This window comes from Polyergus mexicanus, unplaced genomic scaffold (assembly GCF_030449975.1).
Source record: "Polyergus mexicanus isolate NDT 795.1 unplaced genomic scaffold, iyPolMexi1.0 SCAF_19, whole genome shotgun sequence".
Classification (NCBI taxonomy): domain Eukaryota; kingdom Metazoa; phylum Arthropoda; class Insecta; order Hymenoptera; family Formicidae; genus Polyergus; species Polyergus mexicanus.
Window position 1 is genome coordinate 1,717,011 of NW_027223339.1, and position 16,625 is coordinate 1,733,635.

The 16,625-nt window shown below is 32.0% G+C and overlaps 1 protein-coding gene across 2 annotated transcripts in view; it reads left to right on the plus strand.

Moving 5' to 3' along the window:
• Task6 (TWIK-related acid-sensitive K[+] channel 6) overlaps positions 1–16,285 on the plus strand; it is a 75,762-nt gene extending 59,477 nt beyond the window's left edge. For both annotated transcript variants that reach the window (XM_070311353.1, XM_070311354.1), the window contains exons 2-7: positions 9,694–9,823; positions 10,327–10,684; positions 11,735–11,890; positions 12,617–12,792; positions 13,616–13,945; positions 14,377–16,285. In XM_070311353.1, coding sequence (XP_070167454.1) covers positions 10,558–10,684; positions 11,735–11,890; positions 12,617–12,792; positions 13,616–13,945; positions 14,377–14,691 — 1,104 coding nt within the window. In that variant the 5' untranslated portion in view covers positions 9,694–9,823; positions 10,327–10,557 and the 3' untranslated portion in view covers positions 14,692–16,285. The remainder of the gene's footprint in view (positions 1–9,693; positions 9,824–10,326; positions 10,685–11,734; positions 11,891–12,616; positions 12,793–13,615; positions 13,946–14,376) is intronic.
• The last annotated feature ends 340 nt before the right edge of the window (positions 16,286–16,625 follow it).

Genomic DNA, 16,625 nt, shown 5'->3' on the forward strand with positions numbered 1-16,625 from the left:
TAGTAATTATTACTATTTATTATATATATATATATATATATATGATTTTTCTAATATATTTTTTTATTTTTAAGCATCTTATAACATTGATTCTATTTTTTTATTGTAGCGAAATAAGAGATTGAGTTAATTGTGCGAATTTATTTTAATTCTGAACCTTTGTCACAACACGCGCATATTTCTGAGAAATACATATGAATCATTTCAAATTCAGCGGAGGACAACTATGCAAACTACAACGGAACTGCAATTGTAGTGTTGTGAGGGGGGGGGAGGGGGGAGCAACAAGTCTTCCCATTAATAAGTAGCTATACCGTTCCAACACAGATATGTAGTGCAGTTGGTCATGTCGCCTGACAGTTAAAATAGCGATTAGTAGCAAAATAGGACTAAAGATTGCTAAACTCAGAGTAGATATATATATATATATACTGACGTGGCAAAAATTACGAGAAGTCGATATTATTATAAACTGTAGATGACAGGCAAATAAATGGGCAAGAAAAATATATTACGGTTTTTTAAAAGTGACATAAAATCGCAACAAAAATTCATAATTCATGGATAAGAGTAATTTGGTTTTTGATTTATAATAATCGATGGACTGTATTACTCTCTAATTCTTTTTGCTAATGTTATTTTCTTTGCGTGCGTCTGCTTAAGAATTTTTTATATAGATTTTTCTAGAAAATAAGATTTTGAGTGTTATTTTAATAATTTTGTATGATCTAATGGAAAGGTTTACTTTGCAAAATATAAGTAGCGCTTTTATATATGTGTATACTCTACCAATGCTTATATACATATATATATAAACTTTTTTTTTTTTTTTTTTTTTTTTATACGAATGCTCTCTTTCTTTTGCTGTTTGTAAATTGGCGCTTTATGTATAAATGTGTGAGTGGAGATCTGCCAGGTCAGAGACCATGTTTAAGCTATTAGGCTAACGAAATATCGCAGTCACGAAATTGTCCCTTTCTTTCGCGATTTAATGGACTGTCTCGCGGAAAACGAGCATTGGGCGGTGCTAGGCTTTGAATGCGCTTTTTCTAGTTTTTCAAACGCATTTCGAGTAATTAAATTCTTATACGGTATAGCACGATCATAGGGAGCAACTTACGTGTTTGTCATTAAAAAAAGATTTCTAACAAAAAGATATTTGGTACATTAAAATTATTATTTTTTAACTACAAATTATTATTAACTAGTAAAAAGTACAAAGTTGATAAAACCTAGAATGGTAATTCGACGATAATTAAAATGAACAAATGTAAAGTGCTCATATTTGATTATGTGCTTGAAATTATGCGGACAAATTGCAAATTTAGGAAGAATCCTTTTATTCATATATTCTTACTGCAGCTTAAAGTCTTTTATGAAGAAAGCGGTGAGCGAACTTATCACTTGTACTAACAATAAATATGATATAGTAATATCTTTCCAAAGGTCTTATATACCTATATTGCGTTTTAATTTCTTTTACTAATAATGACATTTTTCTAAAAGATTCCAGCGTAAAAGAGGTACAAGTTTATTATGTTCGAAAAAATAATACTCTGTCATTATATCAATATATGGATTTTTTTTTTTTTAATAGAGCAAGGATTTTATCCTTTTGTTTTCTGATTATTTTTACTCTGGAGTTTGCAAAATAATTATGATTTCAAAACCTATTTTCCATATTAAATATACAGACTTCAAATAATTAAATAATTAGTAAAAGAATAATATTTGTGGCAATCTATTTCACATTTTAAATCTTTATTTTAGCAGTTTGGAACGTTAATATTTTATGTTATTAATTGAACCAATTATTAAACTGCGCTAGAATTAACGTACGCGCAATTATACATGATCCCTTTGCAGCGAGATAATTTGAGAATGATACTTTGTTATTCCGCGTATACATGATACGTATATGCTCCTTTCAAAGATAACACGATGATCGGTTGGCGATAAATCAAAAACGACTTTTTTATTTTCTTACGGCTGCTATCCATCATCTAGAGGGATGAACATCGTTGTGACGTTCGCGGGGAATGAAGGGAAAAGGGAGAATGAACTCAAACGGTTAAGGGAATCCAAAATTTGTCAAGCGCACCCTGCAAATGATATCCCACGATAAATCTATCTATCCGTCCCTCGCCATTTTTGTTCTTTGCTGTTCTCCAGCGGTCGGGTGTCCTTGGGCAAACGTGAGGCACGAGACGGGAGATAGTAAAGGATGGCAAGAGAGAGAAAAAAAAAGATAGGGGGACAGTGAGGATAAGGGGACAAAAGATGGATGAAAGCTCTTTTTTCAATGTTCGCTCATTAATCATTCGACTGGTCCACCATTCGACCTAGAAGGGACTAAAGTGCCTCCCACAACTGTATAAGGGGTTAGTAACCCTTTCTCCGAAATGGTGCTCGCTTTTCCTAGTGACGACAAAAAGATATACGTATATAATTCGCATCGGATGACGCATGAAATTCCCAAGCGTTTAAGCGACGCTACGTAGTTTTTGCACTCAGTCGGGCTGTTTACAGGGGTTATTTCAATCCTATCTGCTTTTTTGTATCGATAATATCACGCGTATTTGAGGGAGCCCAAGGTCCTAAGAATATCTCTCGCGACAAAAGAATTATATGCACGCAAGAAGTCGATTGAAATTATAGTGCTGTTATTTTTATAAATAGCACTTTATTGCATTGCTTAAAGCTGGTATAATACAAGTTATAATAATAACTAGCCCATTTTCACAAATTTATTTATTATGTAATAATATGATAGATAATTTTGTACGAAAATGGACTTTAATCTAGAAAAATAATCGCGTAATCAATAACAGTAGTAGAAAGTAATATTAATCCGACATTCTTTCAATTTAAAAGAAGATCTTGTCAAATTGACAATTAAGGAGTTGCATGTCATATATACAACTAATAATTTAAAATTTCTAATATTTTTAATATTTAAAGAAGAAAAAAATATAAATTTTGCAAATATGATTTTGCAACGAAATATTATTGAAATATTGTGAGTTGAAAACTTACGACATTTAATCATCGAAATCAAATTTTTTTTTTTTTTTTTGAAATGGCATAAGCTCTGAATAATAAAAAAGTTCTTAAATTGAAAAGTATTGTATGTGACTTATCGACGCGATACATCGTGGATTTACTCGGTAAAACTTTAAAAGGTAGCGAGGTATGAAAAAAAAGAGAGAGAGAGAGAGAAAAAAAGGTGAGCAGCTGTATTGGCGTAGGTGAAGTGAAAAACATCGTCTCGGTATCCAGGAGAGGAGAAAGATCCCTGATGTCCTTTAATGTAATTGAATTGAAAAGGAGTTCGCAAGCGGTTGTACTATTATGCCTCGAAAGGCGTCGGGGCGCGAGAGAAAAGCTTGAGCGGTAAAGGCAGGAGGAGAGGATTCATGGTGAGAAGCGTGAGTTTCATCTTCTTCGCGATCTCGTTCCATTACGGAAGTTTCGCAAAAGTTTTGTAGCTGTCGAGGAACATGACGCCGATGATACCGGCGGAATAGCCCGCGAAATTACTCGCGGTGCATGACCTAAGGGAATGACTTTTGCATTTGCTACCATAAAACCTGTATGATGTATCTACAAAACCGATAGAAGTATATTCTTTGAAATTTTCATAGTTCCTAAAAAAGTATATGAAAGAGAGAGAGAGAGAGAGAGAGAGAGAGAGAGAGAGAAGGGAGGGGGTATGTATATTAGATATTTTTTAAAAATTATTACACATATACGCACGTGTACATATAATTACACACATATACATAAACTTTAGAGAAAGATTTTTACCAAATTAGAAAATTAGAAAAATGTTTTCTTTGTAGTTACGCCTAGAAAATTATTGTTGTTTAAAATTATAATTATATTTATGATATTTGGGTTATATTTGGGTTATGAGATTTTTGGCTTATATAATTATCGTTAAATTATATGACAGCTATCAGTTTAGAAATCTTTACTGCATAGTTATAATGATTTCTTAAAATAAGAAATTAATGTGATTTAATGGTAAAGTTTATTGCTTTGCGACATTTGATATTTTTTCTCCCTTACACAATTAATAGTTACGCAAAAAATGTAACAGTTTCAATAGAATTCAATATCCGTATTGTATTATTATATCTATTTCGACGATAATGTGGAGACCTCGATTAATTGTCCATGTATTGTATAGGTTTCATTAATCGATGTACTCGAATATTGAAGGCAAAGGGGCACGAAATCTCTCTATTTGTACATCTGCAAAAGTTATTGGAAAAATCAGCTGTTACGCTGGCGAGAATTGCACGAATTAGAAGCGGGTTCTATTTCCGCTCCATCGATTGCTGCAACTCATCGCAATTTCGATATTACATCGGGCAATTCTATTTCTTGGAATTCAAGAAATTCGACAGAATTCCACATAAGAAGATTGCGCGCACTGCAATTTTATCAAATAATATTGCACACATATCATTTGCATATTATATTGCAGATTAGGTTGTGATTGCTTCAGTTTTTATAGTGCGTTTCGAGATACCATCTGCGTTATAAATCCGTCGAAATGTACGAATCCTTTTTGTTGAAAGAGGACTTTTAAAATTCTGCAAATCATTGGATTTAGAGAAGATAGGACAATTACAATACCATACTGAAAATTTTTTATATTTTTTAAATATATTTTAATCATTTAAGCCAAATTTTTATGAAATGAGCTATAAGCCGTTCTATTCTGAATAAGAATTTATTAGAGACACACATTATAAGTAATTTTTATATTTTCAAAGAATGTACAGCCTTTTTTATTTTCTTTTAACTAATAATCATGATTTTTTTAATTCTTTTTTTTCTAACTCTTTTATGTATGTTTTATTTTCTTGTAGAATTTATTATTATTTATTATTATTTTTAATTATATGAAATTCTTTATTTAATATTTTAGCAGAATTTTATGTGTATGTGTATGTTTGTGTGCTTTATAAAAGGTTACAGTTCAAAAATTAGTAGAAATAGAAATAAAATCTTTTTTTTATTTTAAATTTTGATAAACTTTTTATATGGGAAAAGATGAGGAGATATTCGAGAAGGAAAAATATTATATATATATATACTTTTTCGAATATATTGTACATATTATATTGAATATAAAAAATATTATTATATTGTATATGTAATAAGAAATATAAAAATAATCGTAAATTCTAATTCTATTTTATTATGACCAGAATATTGTTATAAGCAAACATAAAATCAAGCAACATAACTTATGTGTACTTTGCATTTTATAAAAGTTCAATTTATGAAATAATAGGTCGCGAGAATATCAAAGGCAACTCCAACCTTGGCTAACATAAGCACGATTTCATATAAAGATAAATGCGTCGCAATCACGTGGCACAAACATGTCCAAAGATTCCGCGATACTCGTGACAGTAAGATGATTTTCGTTCTAAATCCTTACTATGGGAATATAAAATATGGTTGACCCTTATAATCCGCTGTATATCTTGACCGAGTCCATAATTATTTACGAGACACACATGACATCAATATATCTGTATATTCATTCTTAAGATTTCTAGATTTTATTCGCGAAAATACATGAGAGGAAATTTATATATGAAAATATATATTACTTTTTTAAAATAGAAACTGCTAAGGTAAAATATCTAGTTTTTTCATTTGTGATTTTAATCTCTCCCTAAGATATTTTATTATATATATATATATATATATATTTTATATTTAAATAATTTTTAACAGATATAATATTGTACACAAAAAATGATTTAATTGTCCCATAATTTTGAAAGTGATATTAAGATCAGCTAGAAACAGAGCTCTCTACTACCGCGAAATAAAATATTTCACAATTATCATATTAAACAAATATAATTATGGAATCGTAACGAAGATTCGGAGATTTATGCACCGGTTAATATGCTTTTGAGAAAATGCTTTATCTCGTTAATTCAGTGGAGCAAATAAGCCACTATTGCAACAAGTATTTAGGATCTCGAGCACGCAATAATCGGTATTCATATCGTGGACAGTGCGGCGTTAACTGGTGTTATTAAACTCGTATTCAAAGGTATAACAATGAAGATCCGATATCGTGAGACAATGAATGAATAGCGCAGAATTGCAACATGTTTTCCTTTAAAGGTTGCAGTCCTTGACCTTCTCGATTAGGTTGGCAACGGATATATATTTTTCTTGCGAGAAATATATTCATCTTTCTCTTACATCGCTAAATAGTAACAATTGTGTAGGCATGAACAATCAATTATCTTTGCACTCTCGGAAACATCTATCATAATATCTCACATCTTTAGAGAGGAGGCATCTTATATCCTAGTTCTTTACATTTTAATTAATCAGCTTAAATTATTTTGTAGTTTTTTTTTATTCTTTACTATTTTATATCGATACACACAAATGAATTTAGAAAATATAATAATCAGAGTTTATTATACATATAGTTTTTAATCTTAAGACATGATATTATGATTCTTAAATATTTATTGCTAGAAATAAGTTACATACGTATATGCAATTCTTTAAATATGTTTGAAAAAATTATTTCAATATTTTTAGATCTTGATTTATTATCGTGCAATTCAGCAAACACTAGGTGAAACATTATGTAAATTATTATTTAGTATTGATTTTTCTTTTTGGACAAGGAATGGCTTATTTAAAAGCCTTGACTAAACGGATTCAACTTAGTCTCCGTTTGACGGCAACAAAAATGGAATATTCAAACGCATCCGGATTAGGTGCAAATGCCGATCACTCTCATTAGAATGACAGATTTATGCGTTCATCGATCATTACTTACGCTAATACTGCATATCGGAAGCATCAGTTTTAAATGTATTCAGCAGATACTTCCCCTTGTGAAAGGAATCCCCGCGATTCTAATCACGATCGTTATCTTGATTTACGAAGGGCTTTCTGCGGCCTCTCTTTCACGGATTAAGTACGCGAAGATGGTTTTCTCGTTCTCTTTCTTTTTCTTTTCTCCGTTCCTTCATATCGCCCCCATCACGAATGAGAATTTCGGAAGCAATTTATCATAAATTTAATAAAATACAAGCGTATCCAATCTAACGTCAATCTAACCGGCTATCGCGCAAACGTTAATTTAAACGAGAGGCAAAAAGATGAAGAGGGAGAGAGAGAGAGAGAGAGAGAGAGGAAGGGATTTGAGAGGATTTGATTTGACTCGACGTTGCTAGACTCGTTGCTTTCAGAATTGCCAGAGCTTATCTGGAATTGGCTGGATGATGAGGAACCTCGAAGTTCCCTGCCAGATATTCTGTCTCGCAAAGTTTTTCTTTCACTTTCTCCTCACTCTCTTCGTTTCTCCTTATCTCTTCTCTTTTTTCCTGCCTCCCTCAGCTTTTTACAGTTTTTTTTATTATGTACGAATTATTTATGAATATGAATTTCATTCATAAATACGAATTTTTTTTATGGTTCGCTTTTATCAAATTTATTTTATGAATTTCTGTGTATATATTGTATATATGTATACTATATATATATTATTTAGCTTTATATATATATATAATTTCTCTTTTTTGGAGATCATTAAAGATTATATATACAAATTTGAAAATTTTATGCGTACAATTAATAAACGCTAAATACGAAATATATTATACATATTTTCAACATAATAAATTAAAAATTCAAATTATACATATGTATAATATATAAAAAGATATAGAAATATAGAGAAATATTTTAATTATAAAAGTTTAATTAAAAATTATTATAACATTTTTATGAGATAAGCATTGGTAACTGGTAGTTTATTGAACATGCAAGTCCAATCAAAGAAAGAAGTTAATTCGCAATGGAATTAGATGCATGACCGCAAAATTGTGCTTACAAAGTAAATCATATTATCTTTATGCGATTGTTGAGAAAACGCGAACGCACATGTATACATATAAAGTTGCGAATACAATGGAAATAAGTACGCATTCATACGCATACATATATGCACGCATATATTTAGCACATTTTACATATTTGATATAACGAAATATTCTTGTTCTTGTTTTTTTTTTTTTCCCCGGGAAACACATGTGTAAATTGAATTATCGTGAAATATTTCGCTGAAAGAAAGGTCATTCCAAAATTTGGGATAACGCTATGTAGGCAATATTGAAGTAGCGATTGAAATTGTTATATATGTGATTTCGGTGAATTTAATTTTGAATACTACAAATATGTATCTTTTTCGTCGATTGTATTTCCAGTTTCATGAATAAATGCATGGTGCATTGATATTTTAGCTCGCCGATTGTAATCTGCGATAGAAATGTTACTTCTCGTATTCACGGTTTAAATTGATTTGCTACATATATGTACGTGCTCATATAATTCTCGTTACTATGATAAAGTAATAGGTATAAAGAATGCATATATAATATGAAAATCAATCATTTGCAATTAATATTAAATATCTTGCAATAAAACTATAAAAAAAAATGCACACCGTAGATATACATATGTAAAGAGGTCACTATCTTCTGATAAAATGTACGGATTGAGGAGGAAAGTCTTGCAATAATATGCATTATTATCAGTTTTTTTTTTTGCAGCATACGAATATTGTTTGCTATTCATTAATCTTAACATGGATTGAACAATTTCGCTTTCTTGAAGATTTAATTAAAGATAATTAGCAAGTCAATGAAAATAAAACGTTTAATAAGAATCGATTAACCAATTTTGCCAAAGGCTAGTTTGACACTCTTAGATTCTAAATCGATTTTAACTACATTTGTATTTTTCATTACAATATTTATTTTTTTACTTCGTTAATGTGATCTTTTCTTTTTTTACTTTTTTCGGGGAGGGGAATATGCTATTCCTTGTTTTATTATAATTAATCGCAATAATTTCTTCTACGCATTTATAATGCGTAGAAGAAAGATACGACAAAGCAAATATGACGAAGTATAAAAAAATTATAAGAGAAGATCATATTTATATTGCACTTGTATATAAAATCAAAATTATAATCATAAAAAGAAGATGTAGTTTTTTTTTTTAATCGGTCTTCCCAAATTATTGTTTGACAGTTTTTTTTATCTGTAAATGAAATTCATTCCACTTGATATTTTGAACTACAGTTACGTAAATGATCGTGACTAATTGTATCCAGGATACGCGAAACTGCGAAGTATAATGTACACGTCAACTGACAAGTACAAATTCTCATATAATAAGTTACGAAAGCGATAATTAACATTGTAGGTATAATATATGTATATTACTTATTTTATACATCTGTATATTTATTATATCTTGGTATAATAAAATTTTATCTTGAATAGCATTTATTATAAATTTTCTTTACAAGTTTTTTTTTTTAAGTTAAATCACTATATTTAACTTATATATGCATACAATATATCTTTTATTTTATTTGAGTATCCTTATCATCTTTGCATAAAACAATTTGATTTAATCATCATAATTTGTATTGTTGTACTGCTTCGACTTTTCGATAGAGGAAAACATATAATATATTCGGATTATTTTATTTTAAATGAAAAACGATATTGAGAATACCGACAAAATTAAATTCTATCTGCTATTGTTTTCCGAATATATTATAAGAAATAAAAATGTGCTTCGTTGCTCATTAAAATTTAATCTTTTTTTTTTTTTTAGTCGGCTTTGAAAACGGGGGTGCTAAGCTGAGGAATGGAGGGAACGTGGCAGTGGGAGCAGCGAAAGCACTGCCATATCATTCTGCTCAACTCTTCGTCGTATCTAAAGGAAAACCGGGAACAGGCTGCAGGTGAGCCCCCTTCTAAATCAGCAGATTTTTTGCTCAGTTAATCCTCATCGTGAAAATAGCTTCGTCTAGCTTCATCGACGAGGAAAAAAGGGGGATTTTAAAACGGGCCACCTCGCTTAGTCGCTAAAACGATTATATCTTTTCGTATCATACATCTTAATTTCAAGCTAGCAGAAAGATTCCGAAAATGAAAAAGAGATAGAAGTGTGAAATCGATTTCAGTCTTCGTGAGCTTTCTTAAACGACCTATATCTTTAAAAATAACGCAACGTATTGCTGCAGCGGGGATTCGTAAATTTCGTTCGTATCATTGATTCTCTTTCGGATATCATAAAATCGATTGAATGCTCCAATTACTATCTCGGTTGCTTCTTCTTATTTTATCAGAGAGATTTATTTTTAATTCAATTTATTAATATAAATTGCTGTATATTGCAAATGCTTTTGCTTATCTTTTTATATCTTAAACTATAGTCAGATATATAGGAATATGAAACTTTCAGATGAACGGAAACGACTGTATGAAGGCTACTGCAAGGAAGGAGATATCCTGAAAACAAGGAATCGCGTGCCAGGTCTGTAGCATAGAGATAGGGCATAGGGGGGCCCCCGTCAAGTGTCACCGAGCGGAAAAAAGGGTTCGTCATGGACCCGATGACGCAAGTCGTACCTCATTGAGCGATGCAAGTAATTAGGGCCGGGGCCCTGCTAGTGAGCATGTGGCTCACTAGAGAATGAAGAAGCAAAACGTCCGGACTTTATCATTAATCGTCTTCACGCTTACCTATCTCCTCGTCGGTGCTGCAATCTTCGACGTGCTCGAGTCCGAGACGGAGAAATCACGCAAGGAAGCATTAGATGGTAAATAACTAATTTGCTTGTACTTTGCAAACATCTTGGAATGTGTTGCATTCAGCATGATTTTAAAATTGGATTTACACCATTTTTATCAACAAACGATTCTGTTTTAATAATATTTAATGTCGAAAAAAATAATAATGTGCAAAAAAATTAAAATTTAAAACTAATTTTTTAGAAGAAGATATTTCATATATAAGTTCTCTTAATTTTGATTTGTTTTTGTTTCTTATTTATTATGCATACTTCATAATTTCTACATTCTCTTTTATTCTTGTTTTGATAAAACTTTACCGATCGTGAGTGAATAGACTTCAAAGGAAACAAAAATCTAGAAAAAAATGTCTGAAAACTTCTAAAGAACGTCAGAAAGATTGGAGTATCCCTTAGACGTTCTTATAACATTATTAGCTATTTGTATTGTCTGGGATAAAAGTTTTTTACTGCTTTTCGTGAAGATTACTTTTTAGCCATATAGTAAGAAACGCTACACATATACAAGCGATATTAGATAATACTAAGAAATACAATGTGTATAATTGTGGAAAGACTGATATTTGTATGAGCTATACATGGTTTGAAGAGAGACACTCAATATAAGAAAGTCATTGCACTATCGTTGAAGAGGAACAATCTCTTTACAACATAACGACTATGTATTGTCTCGTTGATAAATAAATGTCTCCCGCAAGTCTTATAAATCTTGAAGGGAGCCGAGTAGAGTGGTGATTCTCGCGTCTTATATCTCTTCTTTTTTTCTTCTTTTTACAAAGACAAGTCTTGGCCTTTGTTCGAGGGAGAGCGTACCTGACATACAATTTCATTAAAGATATCAAATTTTTGTTATTTTCATGTAGGCATCTTTCATTAGATATGAGAGTATAGTCTCGGGAAAGTTCAAAAGTCATTAATCATCTTTTATTTAGCTTCATAATATTCTCTCAATTGGAAACACCGATAACGTACAACAGCATACAACATCTTTTAGAGATTTTTGCTGGATTGCAAGATATAACAAACTAATCGCTGTACTTTTATTCTACTTAATTGCAGACCTTGAAAAGATGGTCATACGAAAATATAATATAAGCGAGGACGACTTCAAGATCATGGAAACAGTGGTGCTGAAGACGGAACCTCACAAAGCTGGCCAACAGTGGAAGTTCGCCGGCGCATTTTATTACGCTACAACGGTCCTCACCACGATAGGTACATATCGCGAAGTTATTGCCTTGAATATCGTCAGCTACTCGAACAAAATTTATTACCACTACTGTATTCGATCATTGCTGAATTACTTCCCATTGCCATCACAAACCTATTTAATATCCCGTAAGCGCGGAGGGATATTCGAATGTGACAGTTTGCAAAAAGAGCAATTTCATATTATTTCATATATATTATAATATTTTAAATCTTTTCAATTTTTGAATCTCTCTTTAAACAATTATATTTATTTTATATGCGTGTGTGTATATAATATATAAAAAAACCGAGAAAAATTTAAAGCTTTTTACATTATTTTCACTCAGTTTTAACGTTATCGAAATAATTTTAGATTTTATAAGTTTTTTAATACTTTAATTTTTTAATTTTTTGTTAACTGTGATTTTGAAACTGAAAGTGGTGATAAATCGATAATCAATTGTTCAAGCAACATAAATGGGTCATCGGAGATATATTCATTAGTCACAGAAATTTGATGCTTAAGCCACAGTATTGTAATTTTAATCGGTTTCATCCTTTTATCGTCACAAAGAGAATATATTTACATATATTTAATAACATTATATATACATTTTGGAATATTGCATGAAATATTGGATTGCGTTCTCAATTCGAAATATCATTCTCTTTGTGATGGTTCCTAAAAAAAAAAAAAGAGCAAAGATAATAAAATTTGTCAAAAGTTTGATTTTACGTTGCATTTTTCAGGTTACGGACATTCGACGCCGAATACTATATACGGCAAACTATTCACAATGTGCTATGCAATTATCGGTATCCCATTAGGACTCGTAATGTTCCAGAGCATAGGAGAACGCTTGAATAAATTCTCATCTGTCGTGATACGGAGTGTAAAGCAGCTTCTAAACTGTAAGGACGTCCAGGTAACAATAGCTTAGTCGAACTACGCTCGTCGTCAGACATTTCACGTATAATTCAAACAGAATCCGTGAAACTGCAAACGAACGCACACATTGAATCTTAAGCCGGCGAGTATGCGAGACATGTGATTAAAATTGTTCTGAGAACTTCCGAATTAAATTTACGCAAATTAAAATTTAATTGGACATGTAGAAAAAATATCTGTTTAAAATAATAATAAATAGCTGTTTATAAAACAACAGAATAGTATTGTAAAATTACGATGTTTCGGAAACAATCATAGATAGCCATTTATTGTTAGAGAATTTTAAGCAGATTATCATATGAAATGTTTTCCAAATTTGTAAATATAACATGAACGCGTATCGAATATATTTTTATTAACTACGTTTAGAATCAAACTTTATATTTTACATAAAAACATGGTATACCTCATAAAAACAATGCAAACTTATATATGTAATATCAAATAATTATCTAATAACGTGACAATATTATATATGTTATTTTCTTGATTTTTCTGTAAAATATATTTTTTATTTTATTTTTATTATTTTTTTTTTTTAAGCTATCATAACATTATTCTATAATGATCCTTTACGTATTTTTATATATTGTTTCTTCCATTTTAAAAATTGCTTAAATAATACAGGCTAAATTTTCTTCGAGACACGAAGTACATTTTTCTCCTCTGGGTCCGAGGATTAAATTATGCTTGGATGATTTTGTAATTTATTTATTTATGATGTATACTTTATATTTTCTGATGCGCTTTCTTGACAATAGTTTTTCTAGAAAAAACGAATTTCTGCATTTGTATTGCAGGCCTCGGAGATAAATCTCATCTGCGTGGTAACGACATTATCTTGCTTGACCATCGCTGGCGGTGCCGCCGCATTCTCCAGATATGAGGGATGGTCCTATTTCGATTCTATTTACTATTGCTTTATTACTCTGACGACAATCGGTTTCGGCGATATGGTCGCGCTGCAAAAGGACAACGCACTCAACAAGAAGCCCGAGTATGTGATGTTCGCTCTAATATTTATTCTCTTTGGTTTGGCGATCGTGGCGGCTTCACTTAATTTGCTGGTTCTGAGATTCGTGACCATGAATACGGAGGATGAGAGACGAGACGAGGCCGAAGCGTTACAGGTATATAAAACTCATTTCTATCTAATAAGATACATTGGTCCATATTTTTTACCGCATATTTAAAAATATGCTGAATAAATAAACATTCAAGTATATTATATATATTTAATTTTTAGTGGATGTGTATTTTGTCAGTTAGACCAATAATTTGTATTACAAGGTAACATTCCTTAAAATGCCTTCCTCTGTGGACACTACTTTATGAAACGTAGTATATTGATACATATGAATTTTTCGCATTGCTATTCTACATATATGCAATACGTACAAATAGATATGTACGAATTAAAACATCATTTTTCTAAGTCAGTATAAAAATAGTCTAAAGTAGCAGATATTATGTATGCGTTACTGAGTGAAATTTTGATTAATTCCCTTTCACTCTCAGTACATATATAGTATCGTCAAAAATGAATATTCTCGCACCGCAGGCGGCCCAAGGCGCGGTACGTCTCGAGGGCGACGTGATAACGGCGAACGGCTCGATATTATCCGGCCAGATCGGCAATCACGGTAACGCTTTGTCGTTCGACGATGAGGCGTCAGTGTGCAGTTGCCGCTGCAGCGGCTTCCAGAGAAAGCGGCGGAGACCGCGTTTCACGGTGCGTCGCTCGCCCGGCAAGATCTCGCACTTGCTGCCGATGCAACAGCTGTCGGAGTTGAATGTGCAATGCGGCGAGCTACACTCGCCGTCTCTCATGCCGCTGGAATTGCCGCCGCTGTATCAGCACCGTGCCAGCATCTGACGTTGCTCCGCCGCGAGGAGCGTGGTACTCTTGGAGCAAGAGCATTACTACCACGAGCAGCCGCGGCGAGTATCTGTCTGAGGAGAGAGAGTTTTTGCCCGATAGGGCCGCCGACTTCAACGAATTTTAATCGTCGTCGAGACGCGCTATCATCACCGCCACGAGTTCTCTTCCTCTCGCCCTATCTTTATCTCTCTCCTTCTCTCTCTCCCTTATTTTCTTCCTCTTTAGCTCTTTCTCTCTTTCCCTGTCCCATATTCCGCTCTCGTCGAACGAGAGTAGGGTCTCGTATAGATAGCTAAGAGATTGGATTGTGATTCGAAGTTGAATCGCCGGGACTACTCGACTCGAGTTGTTCAATCCGAATCGCGCTAAATGGGGTAGCAAACGGCGCCGGAATCGCTCCTCAATGAAAATGTTTGTCTTTCCCGATTCGTAACACGACATATGCGGTGAATAATTCTTCCACTCTCTCGCGATCTACACCGTTGTCGTTCAAGTTTATTCACGTTCGCATAATCGAGGATATTAGGATAATACTCAACGATAATGAATTTCTAACACTTATGCGCTACCGAGTAAGGAGTGAGAATCGACGAGTAAGAAATGAGAATTAATCCTCGAGAGATTGAGACGAAATTTTTTCCGTTTTGATATTCATAATAAATGGCTGTGTCGTTCGTTGATATCATCAAGTGCGACGTGTGATAAATTTATAGCCAAGTAAATTATTTTTAGCTTGTAGCTAATAAGTTATTTTTGATCCATTATTGTCGAAATAATTTTCTTAAGAAATAACACATATTTATTGAAATAATGTATTTGCCATAAATGCACAAGTTCTCGCATACACTCTTATTTATGATCCTTTGTTGAAATTGATTTTTTTCTATTAAAAATCTCGATTGCATTTCGAAACAATGTTAATGCTGAATATAGTCTTATAGCTCACACATTTTGAATATTAATTGTGATTTGAAATATTCAGCGATACGATTTTCGCAAATTCGTTTTTTAATATTTTTGCAGTGTATGTTTAGTCGTCTCTTTAAAAAATACAGTAGAATGAGAATTGTGAAATCACGTCGCAAGTGCGATTAGGCAGTGAGCAGACCTTGAAAAGTTGTGCGCGCACAAAAGGCTGTGTACGGAGGTGATCGTGTATCTTGCAGCCGAGAGATACGAAAAAATAAAGTGCGAATGGCAAGGACGAAAGGGAGCGAATGCGAGGCACGCATGCTGAAGCGATATCGTGAGCGAATGAGAGTGCACGTGGAAATACGTCTGTGTGCAAAAATATAAGAATGCGTCGATACAAACGCTAAATAATATATATATATGTATATATATCAGGGTTGAGAAGTAACGCGTTACTTGTAACGTCGTTACCGTTACAGTTACTTTTTTTCGGTAATGATTGTTACTTTTTTCTGTTTGTAACGATAACGGTAACGTCGTTACATTTTTACAGTAACGGTAACGAATTAACCGTTACTTTTTGGTTCTTTGTCATCTTATATCTATTCAATGGATAGATGTATTTTTTGAAAAATATTTTGTAGTCTTTTATCATAGGCTGTATTCTGATAATCACTGCCAGTACTGAAAATCTATAGTAATGTAAATTATAGATTTTACAATACTGGCAGTGAATATTGAAATACCTTCTTAATAATATTACCAATATTTAAAAACAATGTTTGATAAAAATTTTCGACAAAATTGTAATTTGTAAATTACAATTTAAATTCCTATAAAGATAAGTGCATTAAAAGATAAAGATATTAACATAAAAAAATTAGAATCATTAAATAAGTTTAATATAAAAAACGCTTGCTATATAGAGACTAATTTAGAGTTTTTAATTGTAACTTAGATTATTACATTTAATATATATATATAATAGATTATTACATTTATTACATTTAATATTG